The 22,917-nt window shown below is 41.5% G+C and overlaps 1 protein-coding gene across 1 annotated transcript; it reads left to right on the top strand.

The window, feature by feature from the left end:
• Positions 1-153: 153 nt before the first annotated feature.
• LOC5503969 (armadillo repeat-containing protein 2) lies at positions 154-22,891 on the top strand. The gene is made up of 17 exons (XM_032372239.2): positions 154-544; positions 2,429-2,552; positions 5,179-5,949; positions 6,452-6,554; positions 7,170-7,345; positions 7,955-8,005; positions 8,639-8,784; positions 8,986-9,085; positions 10,653-10,793; positions 11,338-11,397; positions 11,726-11,822; positions 11,948-12,070; positions 12,309-12,422; positions 17,521-17,653; positions 18,562-18,642; positions 20,461-20,540; positions 21,335-22,891. The coding sequence occupies exons 1-17, from the start codon at positions 324-326 to the stop codon at positions 21,493-21,495; spliced, it is 2,682 nt and encodes an 893-aa protein (XP_032228130.2). The 5' UTR covers positions 154-323; the 3' UTR covers positions 21,496-22,891.
• The last annotated feature ends 26 nt before the right edge of the window (positions 22,892-22,917 follow it).

Consider the following 22,917-nt stretch of genomic DNA (forward strand, 5'->3'; position numbering starts at 1 on the left):
ATATTGACGCTTGTTTTATTTTGGTAGCTATGACTATTTTTCTATGTATACGATATATGAAATATTTGAAGATTAATTTTCACTATTCTCTATTATAAGGTATTATTTATAAAATATCATTTTTGTGCGCGTGCGCAGTGAAGGTACATTACACATGGAAACGAGGTTTGCTGTCAAAGCGTTCTTAGGAACGAGTTTTTGTTCAGGACAAATGTCTTTACGACTGAAAACCTTTCCCTAAAACCACTCAAATCGCGTAAAGGACTGCTCCATTACCAAAACACTATGTAGGGATATAACGACTTGCCCTTGGGCTAATAATAATGGAAGAATCGACACGGAAACCCAGAAAACCTGGACGTGGAAGTGAGCGGCCATTTTACGTTGCTTCGGGCACAACAAGTGCGGACATTATCGCCGAGGCTCGCTCAGCAGTTCGTTCACTGAAAACAAACCGGCCTTGTACTCCTACGGACTCTAAAAGAACCCTATTTGGTAGCAGTCCTGCCAAAGTTACCGAGGGAAGACCTCCTTCTGCGTTCAGGTGAGATTTTTACGCTTCGAGACTGGGTTTCGCGCCTTGTGTAGTTTGTTTTCCTGGATAACGTTATTGCAGTTCAAGTGATCGGATTCTACACATAGATATAGTAGATTTTTTCAGTGAACTGTGTTTTCTAGTATAAGTTTTAGTATTTAGAATTTTTTTGAATTTGTTATGATCATTTGTTTGCAGAGTTTGTCGAAACGATTTGGGTCGAGAAGAAAAGTGTCTCAAAATCTAATAATTTTAGCCCCAAAAAATTCTACGCAAACCAATAACAAAACTTCAGTTATAAACATTTCAAACAAGCGCTAAATATATATTTTTTTAAACTTAAGATAGCTGCCTTTTGTGTTTTGTCTGGCTAACAACGGTCTCCTTTCGTCTGGCCTGTGGATTAACTAAAATGGATATTTCATACATTGTACATCAAACTTTTGTTTACAATATCGATGTCTTCTACGGCGCCATAGATTATTTGTCTTCTGTTATTTGACATTTTTTGACAGCCAAAGTCGTGTTCAAAATATAATAAGGGCTGCACCGTTTGCAGCTGGTAAGTTTTAGCATCAGGCCTTTTTCAAATTTGAACAAATTGTGTTCATTGATGTTGATGTTGTGCCCTGCTGTGTTTAGCATACTTTACATTTCACTTGAAAGCCTTTTTAATTTGTTTTGATTTTTAAGGCCGTAAATAGGTCTTTTTGTGGTCAAATTATGATCTTGATTGTGCGTAGATCATGGGGGTTGTATGGTATTGGCAGAGAATTTGGAAATTTAATTTATGCAATCCAAACTGCCAAAGATAATAAGCATGCCCCCTCTGACCATTAGATTGTCTGGAAGAGAGTAAGGGCCAATTTCTGATTGAATGATAACTTTTTCTGGAACTATTAGCCACTTGGCAAAAAATGGTGGAGAAAAAATTGTAGTTTTTATGGTTTGTACTGTAAAGCGTAACAAGGTTTTGGGAATTATTGGTTGCTAGGTGCAAAGCCCACGTTCCAGACTTAATTATAAAACTCATTTAACTTCTAGATATCAGGCTTTTTGTTTAATTTTCACACTGTCCTGTTCTTTTTATGATGTTCTTTCCTTTAAATGTCTCATCGCCAGACATTGTATACCAAACTCGTCTGTTCTCAGTTTTTTTTTTCAAAACCACCTGATTAGATATTATGAGCTTCAAAATAGGAAGAACTAGATAAGCATATTTCTGCAAACCTATATTTTCAGTAGTTTTTTGCTGAATCACGCATGTGCCTGAGTCAAACCGTGCTAGTCTAGAGCAAGCGAGAAATAACCACAAAGATAGAGCTAGAAATACGACAACAACAACAACAACAACCTTTTATTTACTCCTAAGCTTACATACATTCTTTTTAAATACAATACACCAAAAACTGGTTTTGACTCTGCCAAATTTTCGTCGTGAGACTTGTTCCTGGCTTCTTCAGTCTGCCCTGAAGAAGTATTATAAAAGATAAAAATTTGGCAGTCTAATACCAGTTTTTGGTGTATTGTATTTATACTTCTTTTTAAGATACAGAATAAATATATTACGAGGACAGATGCCAGAAAAATAAGTACAATGCGCAGTAGATCAGGACACACACACACAAATAGAAACAAAACGAAAGTTAAAGAAAGGAATACTCCTACCTATAAAAATATCAAACACTATTAACCTTCTAGACAGATCTCAGAGTACTTTGTATAAAATAAAAATGTGCAATCAACAGTGCTAACTACAAACAGTGTTTTGTACATAACTAGGGTTTTTAAAACACACAGTATTAACGACCTGTGTAGAGTCTTGTATAGGTCACATTTTCATGTTTAACTCTAAAAGGAACTCTTAAATTATTTGTTATGTATTTTTATTAGTGGTCAATTTCAATATGAGGAGTCTTCATCACGCCCACCATCTGGTCGCACCAGGCTTACACCCCTGGAGCGTGCGCCGGAGCTCCCCGAAGATGCATTTCTACCAGGTCCTCCTCCCTCTACAGTAAGTCTAACCTTCACCTACAATACCAGTTTAGATTTAGGTGTTAATTTGTAAATTTTATGTACTTTTATATTTTTCAAATTGTAAAATTGTAGCATTTACATTATATATATATATTTTTTGGGGGGATACATTTTTTCTTTTTCCTTATAATTTTGTTATCCAGGTCACCCATTTATATCAACTTTGCTGAAGAGATTTTCCTGGAAAAATATTAGTGAATAAATAAATAAATGCCCCACATAAACACATTAGTTTTTCTAGCCAACTAAGCACAGCCTTGCTGCAATATTTACTGCAGCTTTGCATGTGCATACGCACCCATTGCCACTATTAGTTTTTGTGACTTCAAGCTTTGAACAAGCTATAGTATTATTATTTATCTGCCTCTTAGGGAAAGTTCATTTATTAGCCCGAGGGGGGGGGGGGGGCGTGAGGATTTTGATAAAAGTGAGGGATAAAATTAGTTGACCCCCCCTTCAGGAGTAACAAAATTTTTCCTGCCCTCCTCCCCACCCCTTACGCTTCCTCCCCTCCCGAAAACCGAAGAAAGAAGGAGCAAAGTAAAGAACAGCAATGACAATGTCTAAGGAACGCAAATAAGAGATTAGCTGCAAGCTGGACAAAAAGTGGAGGGGAAGGAATTGGGTGAAAACATTAATTCAGAAAAAGTGAAGGCACTCAATTTTCAAAGATGTGACTAACTCCAGGTTGCAACCTGATAATGGTTGATGCTATAGATGATGTAAAAGAAGCAAAAAAGGTTTTTCGATCTTCTCCTTGCAAGAAAAGCACAGCATGAGAAAAGAAAGAGAGCGAGGAAGACAGGAGAATCAGATATGAGTGAGGATTTTGATGATGGGGAATAAGCGCTTATAGCATTAAAACGTTTTGTTTATACTTAAGATATGGAACATAAGCACTTTATATGATGATATAGCCAAGACCATAAAAAAAAGATGTATTAAATAAAATGTGGCTTAATAAGGGCCATACCCAGGATTTTTCTCGGGGGGGGGGGGGGGGGGGTTCGGAGTCCCCGAAAAAATAACAAAAAAATATTTTTTTATGCATTTGCAGTATCTCCACAGGACGTTTATTGTTGGATTTGGCTACATACCAGAGTGATCTAGCTTATGCTTTATAGATTTGTCTACAAATAGCACGTCTATGTTGTGGTTTGAAATGCTTCTTGGTTTGAAATTGTTAAAACCAGTTTGAAAAAAATTCAAACCAAGAAGCATTTCAAACCACAACAAATGTGGCATGGTTTGAATTTTTTTCAAACTGGTTTTAACAATTTCAAACCAAGAAGCATTTCAAACCACAACATCTATTAAGAACCGAAAGTTGACCTTCTGTTGTTGTGGGTGGGGGGGGGGGGGGGTGCACCCCCTGCAACCCCCTGGGTACGGGCCTTTTAATACGTATCCTTGACTCCTGGGTTGTGCATGCCAAATAACTGCCCCCAAACCGAGACAAGTTAAACCAAGAAGTCTGATTTGACACTTCATCGAATTATGTAGTAGAGACAACTAGGCATATGTAGATTGCAACTTCTGAGCAATTTTTGGCGTTTTGAGTAACTTTTCGAAGGACCAGCAACCTAGGGCAACTTTTGCCTTCCTTTGCAACTTTTTAGCAACAAATTGGAATAAAATCGATCCAAACCATCAACATTCCATCTGGTCCTGGACAGTCCTCACTCATTTTATGTATGTCCACGAAATCTGGACAGCGGCTATTATAACTGGCGTTTAAATATCCAGCGGTTATATTGCGGTTGCAAGGGTCACTGGGGTAACTCTTATTAAACCCACAAGCGTGTCATTCTCTAGGAAACCTAAAATCTACGGGAATGAAGGGAAAAACAGGCAACGAAAGAGCGGTCAATCAACGTCGTCAAATGGAACATGCGCTATGGATTGTGTTATCCGTATTACAACATTGCATGTAGCAAGACTTTATCAATCAGTATAGGCTGTGAACTGTATGAATGTATCCTATTTATTGTTGAGTTAAAAGAGATTGATTGACAAATGTATTTATATTTTAATGATTAATTAAACATATTTTAATAATTGGAAAAAATATCTAATTAAATTGTTGAAATGAAAACAAGCAAACAAATATGTTTTGAGCATTTATATAGAAACAAACGACTCTAGAGAGCGAGCAACTTTTTAAATTTCTGGTGGCAACTTTTGATATATTAGCAATTTTCGAGCAACTTTGGCCATATTTTCGAGCAACTTTCCCCAAATTTACTAGCACAATTTACACATGCCTAGAGACAACACCCAAAGGAGTCAGTCCCCCCCCTTTAAAATCCACACACATTCGGCACCTCCCCCTTCAGACCTCGGAAATTTCTCAAGGCCCCCCAACAGTATCCTCACGCCCCCCCCCCTCCCCCACCCCTCCCGGATAATAAATGAACTTTCCCTTAGACAACTTTAGCTCTCAAAGTTTATGATTATATTTTTTAGTAGTTTCGCCATTTTAGTGACGTCTTTGTCCTGTAAATGCTTGTTTCAGCACCCTGCTTTTAAATGACACCCCTTTGCTACTCAAAAACACACACAGGGCATTCATGTGAATTTATTGTGTATCAAAATCCTTTCAGCCTCCAGGGAAAAACAGATGTCCAGTCAGAGCCTCTGTTACCATTCCCCTTGAACAAGACAGTAGTGTCTCTGAATCATCCCAAGTGCCTGGTCTTCCGAGAAGTCCAACAAAACCAAAAATAAGGGCTTCAATTCTTAGTAATGATCTTGCCACCTCCGTTTGTCCATCCCCTCCAACCAGGGTGTCGTCAAGTCCTGGATCGTTCAGTTCTGTACGGCGAAATTCTACAGGACCCCTCCCTCCCCCGCCATCAGTTGTAAGAGCAGATGCTCTAAGCACCAGGAGAGTTCGAAGTGGACCTAAAGAGAGGATCTCACCTGTTGCAGTTGATGGTTTAGTGGACAGGCAAGAAAATGGGAAAAACAGCAGTACGAGTAGTAGCATAAGTGATCCAAGCTCAGGGGAAAGCTCACCAAGAAGTGAGAGCTCAAAGAAAACTATGGATCGGAATGGGAGTGGGGATAAACGGAAGAGAAGGCAGCACTTGGATGGGGATAAATCCACCAAGGATGAACTGGCTATTTATTATGATGAACAAGTCCGACCTCTGCTGCAGCAAATGGAGGAAAAATTTGTGCAGCGCAATGCTTCTGAACTGTGTAGGGATTGTCTGACGCTATGGAACGTGCTGGATAAGAGAGGCATGATTGGCAAGTCCAGCGGAAGTGCATCTGCCCGCAGGAGGGGTGAAATACTAAAAACTGTTTTCAAATTCTTGGATATCAATGACCCAAAATTAATACTGAGACTGGGAAGGCTGATATTATCTGTAAGTTTGCATTAGTTACTTACTTTGTTGTGTGTTCCTCTTTCTCACCTCTGAATTGGACATGTTAGGCATATATGGGCTTGCTTTGTACTGTACAAAGCAAAATTTATATAGGATTTTTTAAAAGTGCTTACATAGAGCTTGGCTGTATATATGTGCCATATGTATACTTTTATACATTTATTTATTTATTTATTTACACATTGACCGCTCAACCGGCCTGTACCGGCTTTGAGAAGTACCCACAACCCAAAAATATTCATAAATACAAAATAAACACAACAAGATGAAGATACTCAGGCATCTGCAATAAAAGAGCTTAATGATGATTGCACTACTTACACAAACAATAATCTTGCCTTTTTTAGTAGGGAAGGGGGCCTGGTTTCCAGCCCTCTTCATGGCTGTGCTGTAGATACTGTATCTAATTCTTAAGGTGCTTGGCTAAATACAGTCTACATCCTAGTTGCTTAAGCCTCTGTTTGGTTTGTGATGTTTTTAGATGAAGGTAACCGGAAACAACATCACAAATATTTGCATGGTGGTTTACAGACTGGCAAAGACAGAGAAGAATGATCAGATGTTCATGGAGGAAGATATGCTTAGTGAGTATTCTTCATTTTATGATGGTGCTGAGGGGCAATTAAATGAAGCCACAGTGTTCACTGGAATGATGCGTTGAGCATGCACTAAAATAACCTGGAAAACAGGCTCTCGAAAAGTGCCCCAGAAAAGCCATGCACTTGGCCAAAGACAGTGGGGTCAGCTCTGAAATCTGCTCACTATCGCCTTCCTTTGTTTCGTGCAACTAAGTTCGGCTTTCCCATCTTTCACACAACTAGCGCCTGTTGAGCAGGCTAGCACTGAAATGACACCATGAGTATGCACTGTATTGTCGCCATGAGTGTTAATGCACCTTACCTTAATGTGAGATGATTGAACACAAATATAGGGGTTATTTGCCGGGTGGGAGGTCCGTATTGTGAAAAACCGTGGCCGAGGTCTTGAAAATACTGACCAAGGCCGAAGGCCACTTTAGAAATAAAAAATATTTTCTTAAGTGGTGTGGGAGATCTTCTGATGCTCTGAAATTATGCCATGAGCGTTAATGCACCTTACCTTAATGTGAGGTGATTGAACACAAATAATTTGTATTTCTCAAGTGGTGTGAGAAATCTTCTGTTGCAATGACATAATCCTTACTGATAATTTTTTTTTAGAATGCTTAGTGCAGACATTACAAACGGCAGACATCCTAACGTGTCGAGATGCCTTATTGTATATTAGCGGTACCCTGAAGCACCTGTCCAATACCAACTCTGATGCACAGAGAGAGCTCCTATCCCTAGATACTGTGCAGGCTTTAGCCAAAGTCCTGGAGGCTGTTTGTAAAGACGTGAGTAAACTGTGGTCTAGAATAGTGCTAATGGAAACATTTTCTCATTGCCTTTACACATGGAAACATTTTTTCATGCAAAATCTCTTTATTTCACATGACAAGTACTATACAAATACTATATAAGAATTTGGATTTAAATAAGAAGAATTTGGATACTAGGACCACAGGTGGCCTAGTGTGTTAGCACTCTCTCCGCTGTGGCCCAGGTTTGAATCTTGTCTCTAGGTTATTCTCCTGTGTTTCCAATCTTCCCAGATAATGCCACTAAACCAGAGGTCTCAAGCTGCACTACACTAACATGAATCAAAGCGACACAAAAGAACCACTAGGGACACAATTAACCCCCTGGCAGTGACCACCCACAGTGACAGTGCTTACAATGCTTAACAGCCTAGCTCTGTTGTGCCTTTCGCATCAGTATAACTAGTGGAAATTCATAAATAATAAATAAAAACTTGCTCATAATTGGTAAGGTTGATCATCTGCAAAATCTAAGTGGGAAATGTTTTGGGTTCTGGCCACATTAGAGTCAGAGCAAATATGCAGTGAACTGTTGGTGTAGGTACATATTGGTGCACTTATGATTTGTATTTACTTTTCTTTCAGATTCCTCAGTTTAGTAAACCAGATTTACAAATCTCAAGCATGTTAGTTCAGGTATTGACTCATCCAGGCTTTGTTGTGTTCTTTAGTCTTCACCCTTACTTGGCAGCAGACTTGATGTTTTTTCGCTTTTTTCCAAGAAAATGTGAATAGAAATTTGAGATATTGTGCAAGCAATTACACCTGAATCCTCATTTTGACAATGACTAAGGCACAAATGGTATTCAATAGTTTAGGCAATATTTTTCATGTGCTTGTATGCTCAAATAACTATTCCACATTTACTTACAAATTTACTGCTATTTTGAGTTTTCTATGAACTCTTTTGACAATGACTTCCAAGTGACAAGGCACTCACTGTGTTCATCAAGTTTTGATTCTGAATAGGACACATTCAAGGCTGTTATGCCTAAACGGGCTAGGGGGTCGGCTAGTATTGGTATGGTTGTGCCCCCCCACCCCCTCCATGTTATGGCCCAGACATTTCACACCATTTTACACCAACGCTTATGTTGAGACGGCACAGCTGTGAAAAAATGAAATCATAGAACATGTAGTTTGTCTGTTGGGACTTATGGGAGTGATTGACTTATGAGGATATGCAAAAGTAATGCACTTCCTGGTGGTGGTATTTCCGTGATGTTGGTATTTAGTCACCCCCTAACTATGACTGCACTGTGCTGCTAGGTAACTGGAGTGGTTCGTAATCTTGCTGATGTGAATGGTGCTCGTGAAATGTACATCGATCATAACTTCGTCCAGCTCTTGACGCAAATCATGGAGCCCTTCAGCCAGGATGAGGATCTCGTGTACAACATCTCTAGGATTTTAAGGTACACACCCTAACCTCTACCAATGTATTATTAATATTAGAATCTAAGGTACGTGGAAAATATTGGATAGGTGAATTTGTTATCACCAGCCCCTAACAGGTCTGTAACTACTTCTAGCAGACCCCTAACTTAGCTGAACATCTCTCCATAAACTAATACATTGTGGCAATAATGTAGCTTATGTTGTATTTCTATTGGTAGCAAATTGACCCTGTACCATGAGTGCTGTGTGCAGCTCTGTAGTTGTTCGACCTGCTACAAAGCCTTACTCAAAGTGCTGAGAGACCACCAGAAGAAACAGGCAAGTCTTGTACCTAGAGGGGTGCGCAGGGTTCAATGTTCTCCCTCATCCAACCCCCATCTCACCCTGGCCGCCCAAACATGGGTCATTTTTTATAGAAAGATTGTTATATACTATCCTTTTGTCATTTGACTATGCACCCCCACCCCCCCTGAGCCACTCCTGAGGATATAGCTCTTCTTTCCTAAACATTTTCAAATCCCCCATATCGATGGAGGTACTGTTTGTCTAGCTTTTTGCTAAGAAGGGGGAGGGGGGTGGTGGGAGTTTGGCCTAATATAAAAACAGACTAAAGAACCTCATTTGTACCCCCTTCACAGATACGTTTGTAAACATGTGCTTATTCAGACTAAAAGACATTGGATACATTTTAAGTCTATTCCAGAGTGTGTACATTTTTACAGCTCAAGAAGCCCAATTGTGACCACCTTTAATTAATTTGCTTACTTTCAGTCCCCTTGACCAATCACGTACGCCGACACGCGATCGCCCAGAAAGATCTGAGAAATCTATGTTAGCTTAAGTACAGAGCGGGCTATACAAAGATCAAATTTGGAGGAATAAACGAAAAAACTACCAAATTCCCAATAGAACTGTCTTAGTTTTTATTTTTACTAGGGACTGCTACAATTTGATTGTGGTAGAGGAACTTCGAGTTTCCTTTTCCCCAGTAGTCACAATGGTCCAACGACATTGAATATCATTTCAAAATTCATTTCAGAATTATTTTATTCTTACCTGGAGGTGGGAATCTCGCCATGAATTTCCTTCTGTCTCAGTTTCTCTTTTTTTTTTTCGATATCACGACAAGTTGTGAGACTTTGCGGTATTTACCGTTATCGAATATTCAAATTCAAATGTCTGGCCGGGGCTGTCAGGGCGGTCACGCTATGAGTCTAGAGGTCATCACATTTTTATTCCCCACCATGTGCGCAGATCGGAATATGACTCCGAATCCGGCAAAAAACAATGCAAAATAAAACTGGCAATTGAATTCTATCATTGCAAAAGCACTGAATTTGCGGCCCTTATCGGTAAAAACTTCGAAAGCCAGTGCGATTAGGTGATTTCCCATTTTCCCCTAGCACAATCAAATCGTAGCAGTCCCTGGTAAATATGAAAACTAAGGCAGTTCTATTGGGAATTTGGTAGTTTTTCCGTTGATCCCTCCAAATTTGTTCTTTGTACTTGAGCTAACGTAGATTTCTCAGCCCTTTCTGGAGAATTGCGTGCCGGCTAAGCTGTACATGATTGGTCAAGGGGACTGAAAAGTATGCAAATTAATTAAAGGTGGTCACACTTTGGCTTCTTGCGCTGTAATAGACTTGATTTTTTTCTTTACTTAGTCTACTGGATTTGCCACTTCCAGAAGATATGATTCATGTGTGTTTTTGTACTGGGCCCGGTCCCTAGAAAGCAACGCTAACCCATGGATCAATGCCCTTATTATCATATGAATTATCAAGATAGCCTTTTTTATCACTGGATAGCGCCAATCTGCTTTCTAGGAACCGGCCCCTGGAATAAACATCCAAGAGTGATGTTTTAAAAGTTTTCCACTTTGCAGGAGATTGTGGTTCGTGTATGCTTTATTTTGGGAAATCTCACCTCCAAGAGTGATGAGGCACGCTCTCAGCTCTTCAATACAAAGGGCTGCCTGTCCACTCTCCTCTCTATCCTGGTGGCATATTTCTCCTTGGATGCCAAGGTACAGATCTCTTAATTCTTAAAGAATGTTCACCAGCCTCTCATTTGTCATCGTTTACATTTGAAAATAAAACAATTTAGTCTCAAGAAAATAAACATAAAATACTTAAAGGTAGTAATCTTTAGGTGTTCGCTTACTGTAGTTTTCAATATTGTGTCAACTCATCGATTTCTTACAGCTAAATCACCTTCTGGCTTTTGTCAAAATCCTTGAAGCATACTCATTGGTCAGATCTGAAATCGTTTCAATTCACATCATCTCTCTGCAAGGTGCTAACCAGTCAGAAGCCCTTGGCTGGTTAATTAAATGTAATTCTGTCAACTTTAATGACAGAAGCCGGAAAGCGTTCACAGAATATTGAAAGTTGAAGTTAACTTTTTAACTGCATGAAATGGTATACTTCTGTCACACTGTAAATTATTGATTTCTGTTTTGCATTGTTCTGAAATAAAAGCACCTGAAATACCAAAAAGTGTTTCAAATATTTTAAGGTTGAATACAAAAGATGGAACGACTGGTGTAATCACTGTCGTTCTCTATGTAGGTCAGCAATAAAGACAAAAGTGAGTCCCGTTCAGAGAATATTGAAGATGTCCTTGTGAAGGTATGTTCGCAAGAGTATTATGGATTGAATGCTATGTACAATGATCCAGGTGGGCCATCGCCTCACAGTTGAGGGAGATTCTTATTTTCTTAGTACAGCCAAATCCTTCTTTTACAGGATTCGTGTACAGGAAATTGAACATTTTTAAAACCAGAAAAACATTTTTTTGGGTTTTCAAGTAAAGAAATCTGTTAAGAATGCCTATTTACAAGTTCCTTTAACATAACAAAAAGACTAGGTACAGAATGTGAGTGGACAGCAGGACAGAGATTTGACAACAGGTGACGTCTAGACAGCCTAGAAAGTACTAATGTAGTTATACTTTCAGGTGATCCGCGTTATTGCCAACTTGTCAATACATTACGAGGTTGGTCAAGCCATCGCTGATAGTCAGCAGTGTATCAGTGTCTTGCTTGACATTTTAAGTAAGTATTGTACACTGTATCACATGATAGGCATCTTACCTCCTGCTTCTGATTGGTTAAGATGATAACTGCTTTTCTGGGATTAGTCAAGAGGCTGGACTACACGCTTGTCTCTTTATTTTCAGATGTGAAACAAGTGGAAGATAGTGAGGAGCTTGTTCTAAACACTGTTGCCACACTCAACAATCTGTCCTTCTACAACAACGGCACTAGCCTAATCACCCAGAGGAAACTCCAAATAACACAGTGTACGTCTAAATGCTATCCTTTCATACTTATCACCCAGAGGAAACTCCAAATAACATGTACGTCTAAATGCTATCTTTACATACATATCACCCAGAGAAAACTCCAAATAACACAGTGTACATCTAAACGCTATCCTAAGATACTTATCACTCAGAGAAAACTTCAAATATACACAGTGCACGTCTAAACGCTAAATGGGGTAATCTTAGAATTGTACTCATTGAGTCTTTCCTGCAGCCCTGATGTCCATGCTTCTCCCAGAAAACATGGATGCTATGGTCGAGGCATGCCGGGTATTTGGCAACCTGTCACGTGATCGTGATGTCAGAATGCTGCTTGCAGAAAACAAAGGTACTTTATCAGCATATATCCCATCAGCCATTGCATGTTGGTGCAGGATTCCCATCAGCAATTGCATGTTGGTTTAGAAATCCCATCAGCCATTGCATGTTGGTGTAGGAATCCCATCAATTTTTACATGTTGGTGTAGAAATCCCATTAACCTTTACATGTTGGTGTAGGAATCCCATCAGCCATTACATGTTGGTGCAGGATTCCCATCAGCCATTGCATGTTGGTGTAGAAATCCCATCAACCTTTACATGTTGGGGTAGGAATCTCATCAACCATTACATGTTGGTGTAGGAATCCGATCAACCATTACATGTTGGTGTAGAAATCCTATCAGCCATTACATGTTGGTGTAGGATTCCCATCAGCCATTGCATGTTGGTGTAGGAATCCTATCAGCAATTACATGTTAGGGCAGGAATCCCATCAACCATTACATGTTGGTGCAGGAATTCTATCAACCATTACATGTTGGTGTAGGATTCCCATCAACTTTTACATGTTGGTGTAGGATTCCCATCAGCCATTGCATGTTGGTGTAGGAATCCCATCAGCCATTGCATGTTGGTGCAGGAATCCCATCAGCCATTACATGTTGGTGTAGGATTCCCATCAACCTTTACATGTTGGTGTAGGATTCCCATCAACTTTTACATGTTGGTGTAGGATTCCCATCAGCCATTGCATGTTGGTGTAGGATTCCCATCAGCCATTGCATGTTGGTGTAGAAATCCCATCAGCCATTACATGTTGGTGTAGGATTCCTATCTGTCATTGCATGTTGGTGTAGAAATCCCATCAACTTTTACATGTTGGTGCAGGATTCCCATCAACTTTTACATGTTGGTGTACGAATCCCATCAGGCATTGCATGTTGGTGTAGGAATCCCATCAGCCATTACATGTTGGTGTAGAAATCCCATCAGCCATTGCATATTGGTGTAGGATTCCTATCTGTCATTGCATGTTGGTGTAGAAATCCCATCGGCCATAGCATATTGGTGTAGGATTCCTATCTGTCATTGCATGTTGGTGTAGAAATCCCATCAGCCATTGCATATTGGTGTAGGATTCCTATCTGTCATTGCATGTTGGTGTAGAAATCCCATCGGCCATAGCATATTGGTGTAGGATTCCTATCTGTCATTGCATGTTGGTGTAGAAATCCCATCAGCCATTGCATATTGGTGTAGGATTCCTATCTGTCATTGCATGTTGGTGTAGAAATCCCATCGGCCATAGCATATTGGTGTAGGATTCCTATCTGTCATTGCATGTTGGTGTAGAAATCCCATCAGCCATTGCATATTGGTGTAGGATTCCTATTTGTCATTGCATGTTGGTGTAGAAATCCCATCTGCCATAGCATATTGGTGTAGGATTCCTATCTGTCATTGTATGTTGGTGTAGAAATCCCATCAGCCATTGCATATTGGTGTAGGATTCCTATCTGTCATTGCATGTTGGTGTAGGAATCCCATCAACCATTACATGTTGGTGTAGAAATCCCATCAACCTTTACATGTTGGTGTAGGAATCCCATCAACCATTGCATGTTGGTGTAGAAATCCCATCAACCTTTACATGTTGGGGTAGGAATCCCATCAACCTTTACATGTTGGTGTAGGATTCCCATCAGCAATTGCATGTTGGTGTAGGAATCCCATCAACTTTTACATGTTGGTGTACGAATCCCATCAGCCATTGCATGTTGGTGTAGGAATCCCATCAACTTTTACATGTTGGTGTAAGAATCCCATCAACTTTTACATGTTGGTGTAGAAATCCCATCAGCCATTACATGTTGGTGTAGAAATCCCATCAACCTTTACATGTTGGTGTAGGATTCCCATCAGCCATTGCATGTTGGTGTAGGAATCCCATCAGCCATTGCATGTTGGTGCAGGAATCCCATCAGCCATTGCATGTTGGTGTAGAAATCCCATCAACCTTTACATGTTGGTGTAGGATTCCCATCAGCCATTGCATGTTGGTGTAGGAATCCCATCAACTTTTACATGTTGGTGTACGAATCCCATCAGCCATTACATGTTGGTGTAGAAGTCACATCAGCCTTTACATGTTGGTGTAGGAATCCCATCAACCTTTACATGTTGGTGCAGGATTCCCATCAACTTTTACATGTTGGTGTAGGATTCCCATCAGCCATTGCATGTTGGTGTAGAAATCCCATCAACCTTTACATGTTGGTGTAGGAATCCCATCAGCCATTACATGTTGGTGTAGAAATCCCATCAACCTTTACATGTTGGTGTAGGATTCCCATCAGCCATTGCATGTTGGTGTAGAAATCCCATCAGCCATTACATGTTGGTGTAGGAATCCCATCAGCCATTGAATGTTGGTGTAGGATTCCCATCAACCATTGCATATTGGTGTAGGATTCCTATCTGTCATTGCATGTTGGTGTAGAAATCCCATCAACTTTTACATGTTGGTGCAGGATTCCCATCAACTTTTACATGTTGGTGTACGAATCCCATCAGCCATTGCATGTTGGTGTAGGAACCCCATCAGCCATTACATGTTGGTGTAGAAATTCCATCAGCCATTGCATATTGGTGTAGAAATCCCATCAGCCATTGCATGTTGGTGTACGAATCCCATCAGCCATTGCATGTTGGTGTAGGAATCCCATCAACCATTACATGTTGGTGTAGAAATCCCATCAACTTTTACATGTTGGTGCAGGATTCCCATCAACTTTTACATGTTGGTGCAGGAATCCCATCAGCCATTGCATGTTGGTGTAGGAATCATATCAGCCATTACATGTTGGTGTAGAAATCCCATCAGCCATTACATGTTGGTGTAGGATTCCTATCTGTCATTGCATGTTGGTGTAGAAATCCCATCAACTTTTACATGTTGGTGCAGGATTCCCATCAACTTTTACATGTTGGTGTACGAATCCCATCAGGCATTGCATGTTGGTGTAGGAATCCCATCAGCCATTACATGTTGGTGTAGAAATCCCATCAGCCATTGCATATTGGTGTAGGATTCCTATCTGTCATTGCATGTTGGTGTAGAAATCCCATCGGCCATAGCATATTGGTGTAGGATTCCTATCTGTCATTGCATGTTGGTGTAGAAATCCCATCAGCCATTGCATATTGGTGTAGGATTCCTATCTGTCATTGCATGTTGGTGTAGAAATCCCATCGGCCATAGCATATTGGTGTAGGATTCCTATCTGTCATTGCATGTTGGTGTAGAAATCCCATCAGCCATTGCATATTGGTGTAGGATTCCTATCTGTCATTGCATGTTGGTGTAGAAATCCCATCGGCCATAGCATATTGGTGTAGGATTCCTATCTGTCATTGCATGTTGGTGTAGAAATCCCATCAGCCATTGCATATTGGTGTAGGATTCCTATCTGTCATTGCATGTTGGTGTAGAAATCCCATCGGCCATAGCATATTGGTGTAGGATTCCTATCTGTCATTGTATGTTGGTGTAGAAATCCCATCAGCCATTGCATATTGGTGTAGGATTCCTATCTGTCATTGCATGTTGGTGTAGGAATCCCATCAACCATTACATGTTGGTGTAGAAATCCCATCAACCTTTACATGTTGGGGTAGGAATCCCATCAACCATTGCATGTTGGTGTAGAAATCCCATTAACCTTTACATGTTGGTGTAGGATTCCCATCAGCAATTGCATGTTGGTGTAGGAATCCCATCAACTTTTACATGTTGGTGTAGGAATCCCATCAACTTTTACATGTTGGTGTACGAATCCCATCAGCCATTGCATGTTGGTGTAGGAATCCCATCAACTTTTACATGTTGGTGTAAGAATCCCATCAACTTTTACATGTTGGTGTAGAAATCCCATCAGCCATTACATGTTGGTGTAGAAATCCCATCAACCTTTACATGTTGGTGTAGGATTCCCATCAGCCATTGCATGTTGGTGTAGGAATCCCATCAGCCATTGCATGTTGGTGCAGGAATCCCATCAGCCATTGCATGTTGGTGTAGAAATCCCATCAACCTTTACATGTTGGTGTAGGATTCCCATCAGCCATTGCATGTTGGTGTAGGAATCCCATCAACTTTTACATGTTGGTGTACGAATCCCATCAGCCATTACATGTTGGTGTAGAAGTCACATCAGCCTTTACATGTTGGTGTAGGAATCCCATCAACCTTTACATGTTGGTGCAGGATTCCCATCAACTTTTACATGTTGGTGTAGGATTCCCATCAGCCATTGCATGTTGGTGTAGAAATCCCATCAACCTTTACATGTTGGTGTAGGAATCCCATCAGCCATTACATGTTGGTGTAGAAATCCCATCAACCTTTACATGTTGGTGTAGGATTCCCATCAGCAATTGCATGTTGGTGTAGAAATCCCATCAGCCATTACATGTTGGTGTAGGAATCCCATCAGCCATTGAATGTTGGTGTAGGATTCCCATCAACCATTGCATATTGGTGTAGGATTCCTATCTGTCATTGCATGTTGGTGTAGAAATCCCATCAACTTTTACATGTTGGTGCAGGATTCCCATCAACTTTTACATGTTGGTGTACGAATCCCATCAGCCATTGCATGTTGGTGTAGGAACCCCATCAGCCATTACATGTTGGTGTAGAAATCCCATCAGCCATTGCATATTGGTGCAGGAATCCCATCAGCCATTGCATGTTGGTGTACGAATCCCATCAGCCATTACATGTTGGTGTAGAAGTCACATCAGCCTTTACATGTTGGTGTAGGAATCCCATCAACCTTTACATGTTGGTGCAGGATTCCCATCAACTTTTACATGTTGGTGTAGGATTCCCATCAGCCATTGCATGTTGGTGTAGAAATCCCATCAACTTTTACATGTTGGTGCAGGATTCCCATCAACTTTTACATGTTGGTGCAGGAATCCCATCAGCCATTGCATGTTGGTGTAGGAATCCCATCAGCCATTACATGTTGGTGTAGAAATCCCATCAGCCATTGCATATTGGTGTAGGATTCCTATCTGTCATTGCATGTTGGTGTAGAAATCCCATTGCAAGCTGGGGATATTATAGACCATAACCGTTAATTGCTTGTGTTGTACAGTGGATGAGATCTTGATCGCTCTACTGGATGCGGGTGAGCGTGAGACGGTATTCACCGCGTGTGGCGTACTTATCAACCTGATGACCGATGGCGTCACTAGACCCAAGCTGAAAGAGGAAGGGGGCATCAAAAAGTATGAGGTTACCATGGTCACCACACCTCAATGGCTTCTTGCCATGATTTATTGCAATGAATCATGATGTTTGATCTTTAGGTTTACTGTGGTTACCATGTCTATATTCCCTGCTAGCAGAGGCGTCTTTTCTCTGTATTTCATCGTGAGAAAAGAGGCCTCTGCTAGCAGGGAATATTATTCTGCGACTTCCTGTCAATTATTTCGAGCGACCAAACCGCTTTGTGGCTTCTGTCACTCAAACTAAAGGAATAACATTTGAGAGCTGGCGTGATTTGTAAAACATTAAGTTCTGGCTAATGAAAACTCTTCATAGATTTAAGATGATGGAAGCCAGAAGAAGATTTAGTACCTGTTGGGAATCGTCGGCTAGAGCTCAGATAATACGCTGTGGCCTTTAAAGCCGCATTGTCACCAGTTTACTTCCGGAGGTCCGACGGAAACCTCAACCGTTAAAAGACAAACGAATCTATTCGTATCCGAAATATTTAACAGGCCATCCGCTCTAAATTAGCAGTCACATCCTCAAAGAAACTTCCAATAGACACACTTCTTTCTATATTTTGAAATATTTTTCGTGTTTTCTTTTAAAAATCATCGGAGATTCTTACGTAATCGACCGGAAGTAAACTGGTGACAATGCGGCTTTAAAGAGCCATTGTCAGCCACACCTTGGTTATTGTTTTCAAACAATATTATAAGACAGATTATGAGAATTACCAGCTAAAACTTAACTCATATGCTTAATTTACTAAACTTGATCCGACACATAGCAACAACATCCCAAGTCAGCCGATGGAAATGGATGCTCGCTGTCACTTGTTACTTTGCTTGGATGACAAAAATAGGGACTAACAATGGCCCTGATGAAGTGTGTGATAGCCTGAGCACCTCCCTTTTATCATTAGGTTGATTGACGTGCTGGGTGATTTCGGCAAGAATGATTGGCAGCTCTCTGCGATGGTGTGTCAGACGCTGTGGAACTACAGGTAACTTATCCCCTCAGGGCTCCCCTGGGGGAAATAGAACTTATGTGGAACTACAGGTAACTTATCCCCTCAGGGCTCCCCTGGGGGAAATAGAACTTATGTGGAACTACAGGTAACTTATCCCCTCAGGGCTCTCCTGGGGGAAATAAACCTTATGTGGAACTACAGCTAACTTATCCCCTCAGGGCTCTCCTGGGGGAAATAGACCTTATGTGGAACTACAGGTAACTTATCCCCTCAGGGCTCTCCTGGGGGAAATAAACCTTATGTGGAACTACAGGTAACTTATCCCCTCAGGGCTCTCCTGGGGGAAATAGACCTTATGTGGAACTACAGGTAACTTATCCCCTCAGGGCTTCCCTGGGGGAAATAGACCTTATGTGGAACTACAGGTAACTTATCCCCTCAGGGCTCCCCTGGGGGAAATAGACCTTATGTGGAACTACAGGTAACTTATCCCCTCAGGGCTCCCCTGGGGGAAATAGACCTTATGTGGAACTACAGGTAACTTATCCCCTCAGGGCTCCCCTGGGGGAAATAGACCTTATGTGGAACTACAGGTAACTTATCCCCTCAGGGCTCTCCTGGGGGAAATAGACCTTATGTGGAACTACAGGTAACTTATCCCCTCAGGGCTCTCCTGGGGGAATAAACCTTATGTGGAACTACAGGTAACTTATCCCCTCAGGGCTCTCCTGGGGGAATAAACCTTATGTGGAACTACAGGTAACTTATCCCCTCAGGGCTCTCCTGGGGGAATAAACCTTATGTGGAACTACAGGTAACTTATCCCCTCAGGGCTCTCCTGGGGGAATAAACCTTATGTGGAACTACAGGTAACTTATCCCCTCAGGGCTCTCCTGGGGGAATAAACCTTATGTGGAACTACAGGTAACTTATCCCCTCAGGGCTCTCCTGGGGGAATAAACCTTATGTGGAACTACAGGTAACTTATCCCCTCAGGGCTCTCCTGGGGGAATAAACCTTATGTGGAACTACAGGTAACTTATCCCCTCAGGGCTCTCCTGGGGGAATAAACCTTATGTGGAACTACAGGTAACTTATCCCCTCAGGGCTCTCCTGGGGGAATAAACCTTATGTGGAACTACAGGTAACTTATCCCCTCAGGGCTCCCCTGAGGGAATAAACCTTATGTGGAACTACAGGTAACTTATCCCCACAGGGCTCCCCTGAGGGGAATAGACCTTATTACGGTTTACGCCGACGCTGTGGAACTACAGGTAACTTATTCCCCCAGGGCTCCCCTGAGGGAAATAGACCTTATGTGGAACTACAGGTAACTTATCCCCCCAGGGCTCCCCTGAGGGTAATAGACCTTATTACGGTTTACGATGTAAGTTTTGTTGGGAAGTCACACTAAGCGACAAATACAGGTAACTTATCCCCTCAGGGCTCCCCTGACGGGAATAGACCTTATTACGGTTTACGACGTAAGTTTTGTTGGGAAGTCACACTAAGCGACAAATACAGGTAACTTATCCCCTCAGGGCTCCCCTGAGGGGAATAGACCTTATTACGGTTTACGACGTAAGTTTTGTTGGGAAGTTTTCATCAAAATATCCATTATCTGAGGACATAAACTAGACACCAATCCAACAGTTTAGGCCGAAAAGGTTTTTACAGTTTCACATTCATGCCACCCAAAGACAAGAGAATGCCTCCATAGCGCGTCCAAGTAATATTCAAAGCAAATGAAATCTAGCGTGCTGCCACACGAGGACAATCCAGGGCCGCGTTGCTGTAAGAAAACCCAGACAGCGTTGTAGTAAATTATTAAACTAATCTTTTCTTTTGTAGCGGTGAGATAACCACGTCATCTGCGACATTTGGGGAAGAAGAGACGCTAGAGTTGATAGACATCCTCTCCGAATATCTCGGTAAGGGGGATACATGTCCACTTAGCAATATCACAGATAAACTCCTGGATAGACATAGCAAACGGCAAAAGACGCACTTAATAACATACAACATTCAAATAAGGGTACACTCGGAGAATCTTTGTACCTCTAAACGTTCACACAGCATTCAGAGACCAGGATTCAGCCATTTATGCGTTTCCCAGGTGTATATGAGGGCAAATGAAATGTTTATGTTCTGTTTTCTTCCCCCCCATATCTATCGTTTGGGTAGTTACAGTTTTTAGCAAACCTAAAAGTCGATTATAGTTGTTCTTGTCATCTTGTTTTGGCAAAGGAAAGCATAAAAACGTATATAAACGCTTGCGCACAGGATTCTTTTATTCTTTTAAAAGTAGCGTGGAAGTCATGACTGAAAAATATTTTAAATGACTTAATTTACCTGACATGAGGAGAATTCCTTGGCGAATAACAGCAAACGAAATCTCAAATGCAACTTTTCAAATTTCGATGCGATTTTTTGTGAAGTGTGATTTGAAATCTCGGCTAGGTGGTGATCAGGGCAAACTCCACAAAGAAAATCTTGAGGTATACATCTCGCCCTCGCGGTTTCATACAAAGGATGAACCAATCTGCAATGCTAGGAACGCATCCCGTTATACGAAATATTGGGCATTATGGTGCCCATTCCCAGTGCACATGCGCAAAGATTTCCCGTCATGTTAGCGCGGAGCATCTCATTAACCCTTTATTTTACCTTATTTCATAATGTTTAAACAGCATTTGTATAGGCCTTTTTTCTGTTTCAATTTCAGACGAAGAGCTCGTGTTTGGCGAGACTTGTAATCTTGAGCCCGCGCTAATAGAAGCACTGCGAAGCACGTGGTTACAAAGCTTTTACCCCGTGGCGGAGCATCTCCTCGAACGAATCCAATCACATCACACAGACCTCGTACCCCTCGAGTCCCCAAGCTAGCCCCATAGGGGAGGGGACGGTACCAACCATGTGCCCCTTTGCCAATACTCACAGGGGAGGGGAAAGCACCAACAATGTGCCCCTTTGCCAATACTCACAGGGGAGGGGAAAGCACCAACCTTGTGCCCCTTTGCCAATACTCACAGGGGAGGGGAAAGCACCAGCCTTGTGCCCCTTTGCCAATACTCACAGGGGAGGGGACAATACCATCCGTGTGCCCCTTTGCCAATACTCACAGGGGAGGTGAGGGTACCACCGTGTACCCTGAAAGGTTCATCCAAGGCCTACAGGATGGGAGGAAACAATGAACCTCTCCCAGATATATCCATCTAGCCCTACAGAAGAGGGGTGAGCAATACCTGCCCAGGAAACATCCATCTAACCTCGCATGACCCAGGAAACATCCATCTAACCTCGCATGACCCAGGAAACATCCATCTAACCTCGCATGACCCAGGAAACATCCATCTAACCTCGCATGACCCAGGAAACATCCATCTATCATCGCATGACCCAGGAAATATCCATCTAACCTCGCATGACCCAGGAAACATCCATCTAACCTCGCATGACCCAGGAAACATCCATCTAACCTCGCATGACCCAGGAAACATCCATCTAACCTCGCATGACCCAGGAAACATCCATCTAACCTCGCATGACCCAGGAAACATCCATCTAACATCGCATGACCCAGGAAATATCCATCTAACCTCGCATGACCCAGGAAACATCCATCTAACCTCGCATGACCCAGGAAACATCCATCTTACCTCGCATGACCCAGGAAACATCCATCTAACCTCGCATGACCCAGGAAACATCCATCTAACCTCGCATGACCCAGGAAACATCCATCTAACCTCGCATGACCCAGGAAACATCCATCTAACCTCGCATGACCCAGGAAACATCCATCTAACCTCGCATGACCAAGGAAACATCCATCTAACCTCGCATGAAAGGAAGGCAACAGCAGAAAATAATTGGGAATTGTTAGACGTGAAATGCACTGTGTGATCCATTTCAGCTGTTTTCATACAACTCGATTTTCACGGTCTAGCGAGGACGGCAACGTGTGCACTGAAAACCAGACCTTCATTGCTCGCTTAAACAGATTCTATTGTTTTCTTACGTCACTGGCCGTCTTCTTATCTTAAAGTGTCTCTCTAGAGCCATTTTTTTGGCTGAGCTTTTATACGTCTTCGTTCCCCGTCCCCCAGGTACATATCATTTGTTTGTACATACCACCAGTTTTACTCAACCCTTATTAGGCTCAGGAAAGCCTATCGGTGTGTCTCTGTTTTGAAGGATTGTAAATAATTGAGTGAATGATATGAATGTAGCGAATTATTGCAAGCAAACAAAAACAGTTTAATAAAAAGACATAAATGCATACGACAAGTGTTTTAAATCTTTATT

The sequence above is a fragment of the Nematostella vectensis genome, chromosome 14 (assembly GCF_932526225.1).
Source record: "Nematostella vectensis chromosome 14, jaNemVect1.1, whole genome shotgun sequence".
NCBI classification, from domain to species: domain Eukaryota; kingdom Metazoa; phylum Cnidaria; class Anthozoa; order Actiniaria; family Edwardsiidae; genus Nematostella; species Nematostella vectensis.

Excerpts from the sequence above, each read along its gene's own strand:
- LOC5503969 (XM_032372239.2), top strand. The coding sequence starts at position 324 with ATGGAAGAATCGACACGGAAACCCAGAAAACCTGGACGTGGAAGTGAG. Across the intron at positions 5,950-6,451 it reads TGGGAAGGCTGATATTATCT|ATGAAGGTAACCGGAAACAA; the intron begins GTAAGTTTGCAT and ends TGATGTTTTTAG. Across the intron at positions 20,541-21,334 it reads CATCCTCTCCGAATATCTCG|ACGAAGAGCTCGTGTTTGGC; the intron begins GTAAGGGGGATA and ends TTTCAATTTCAG.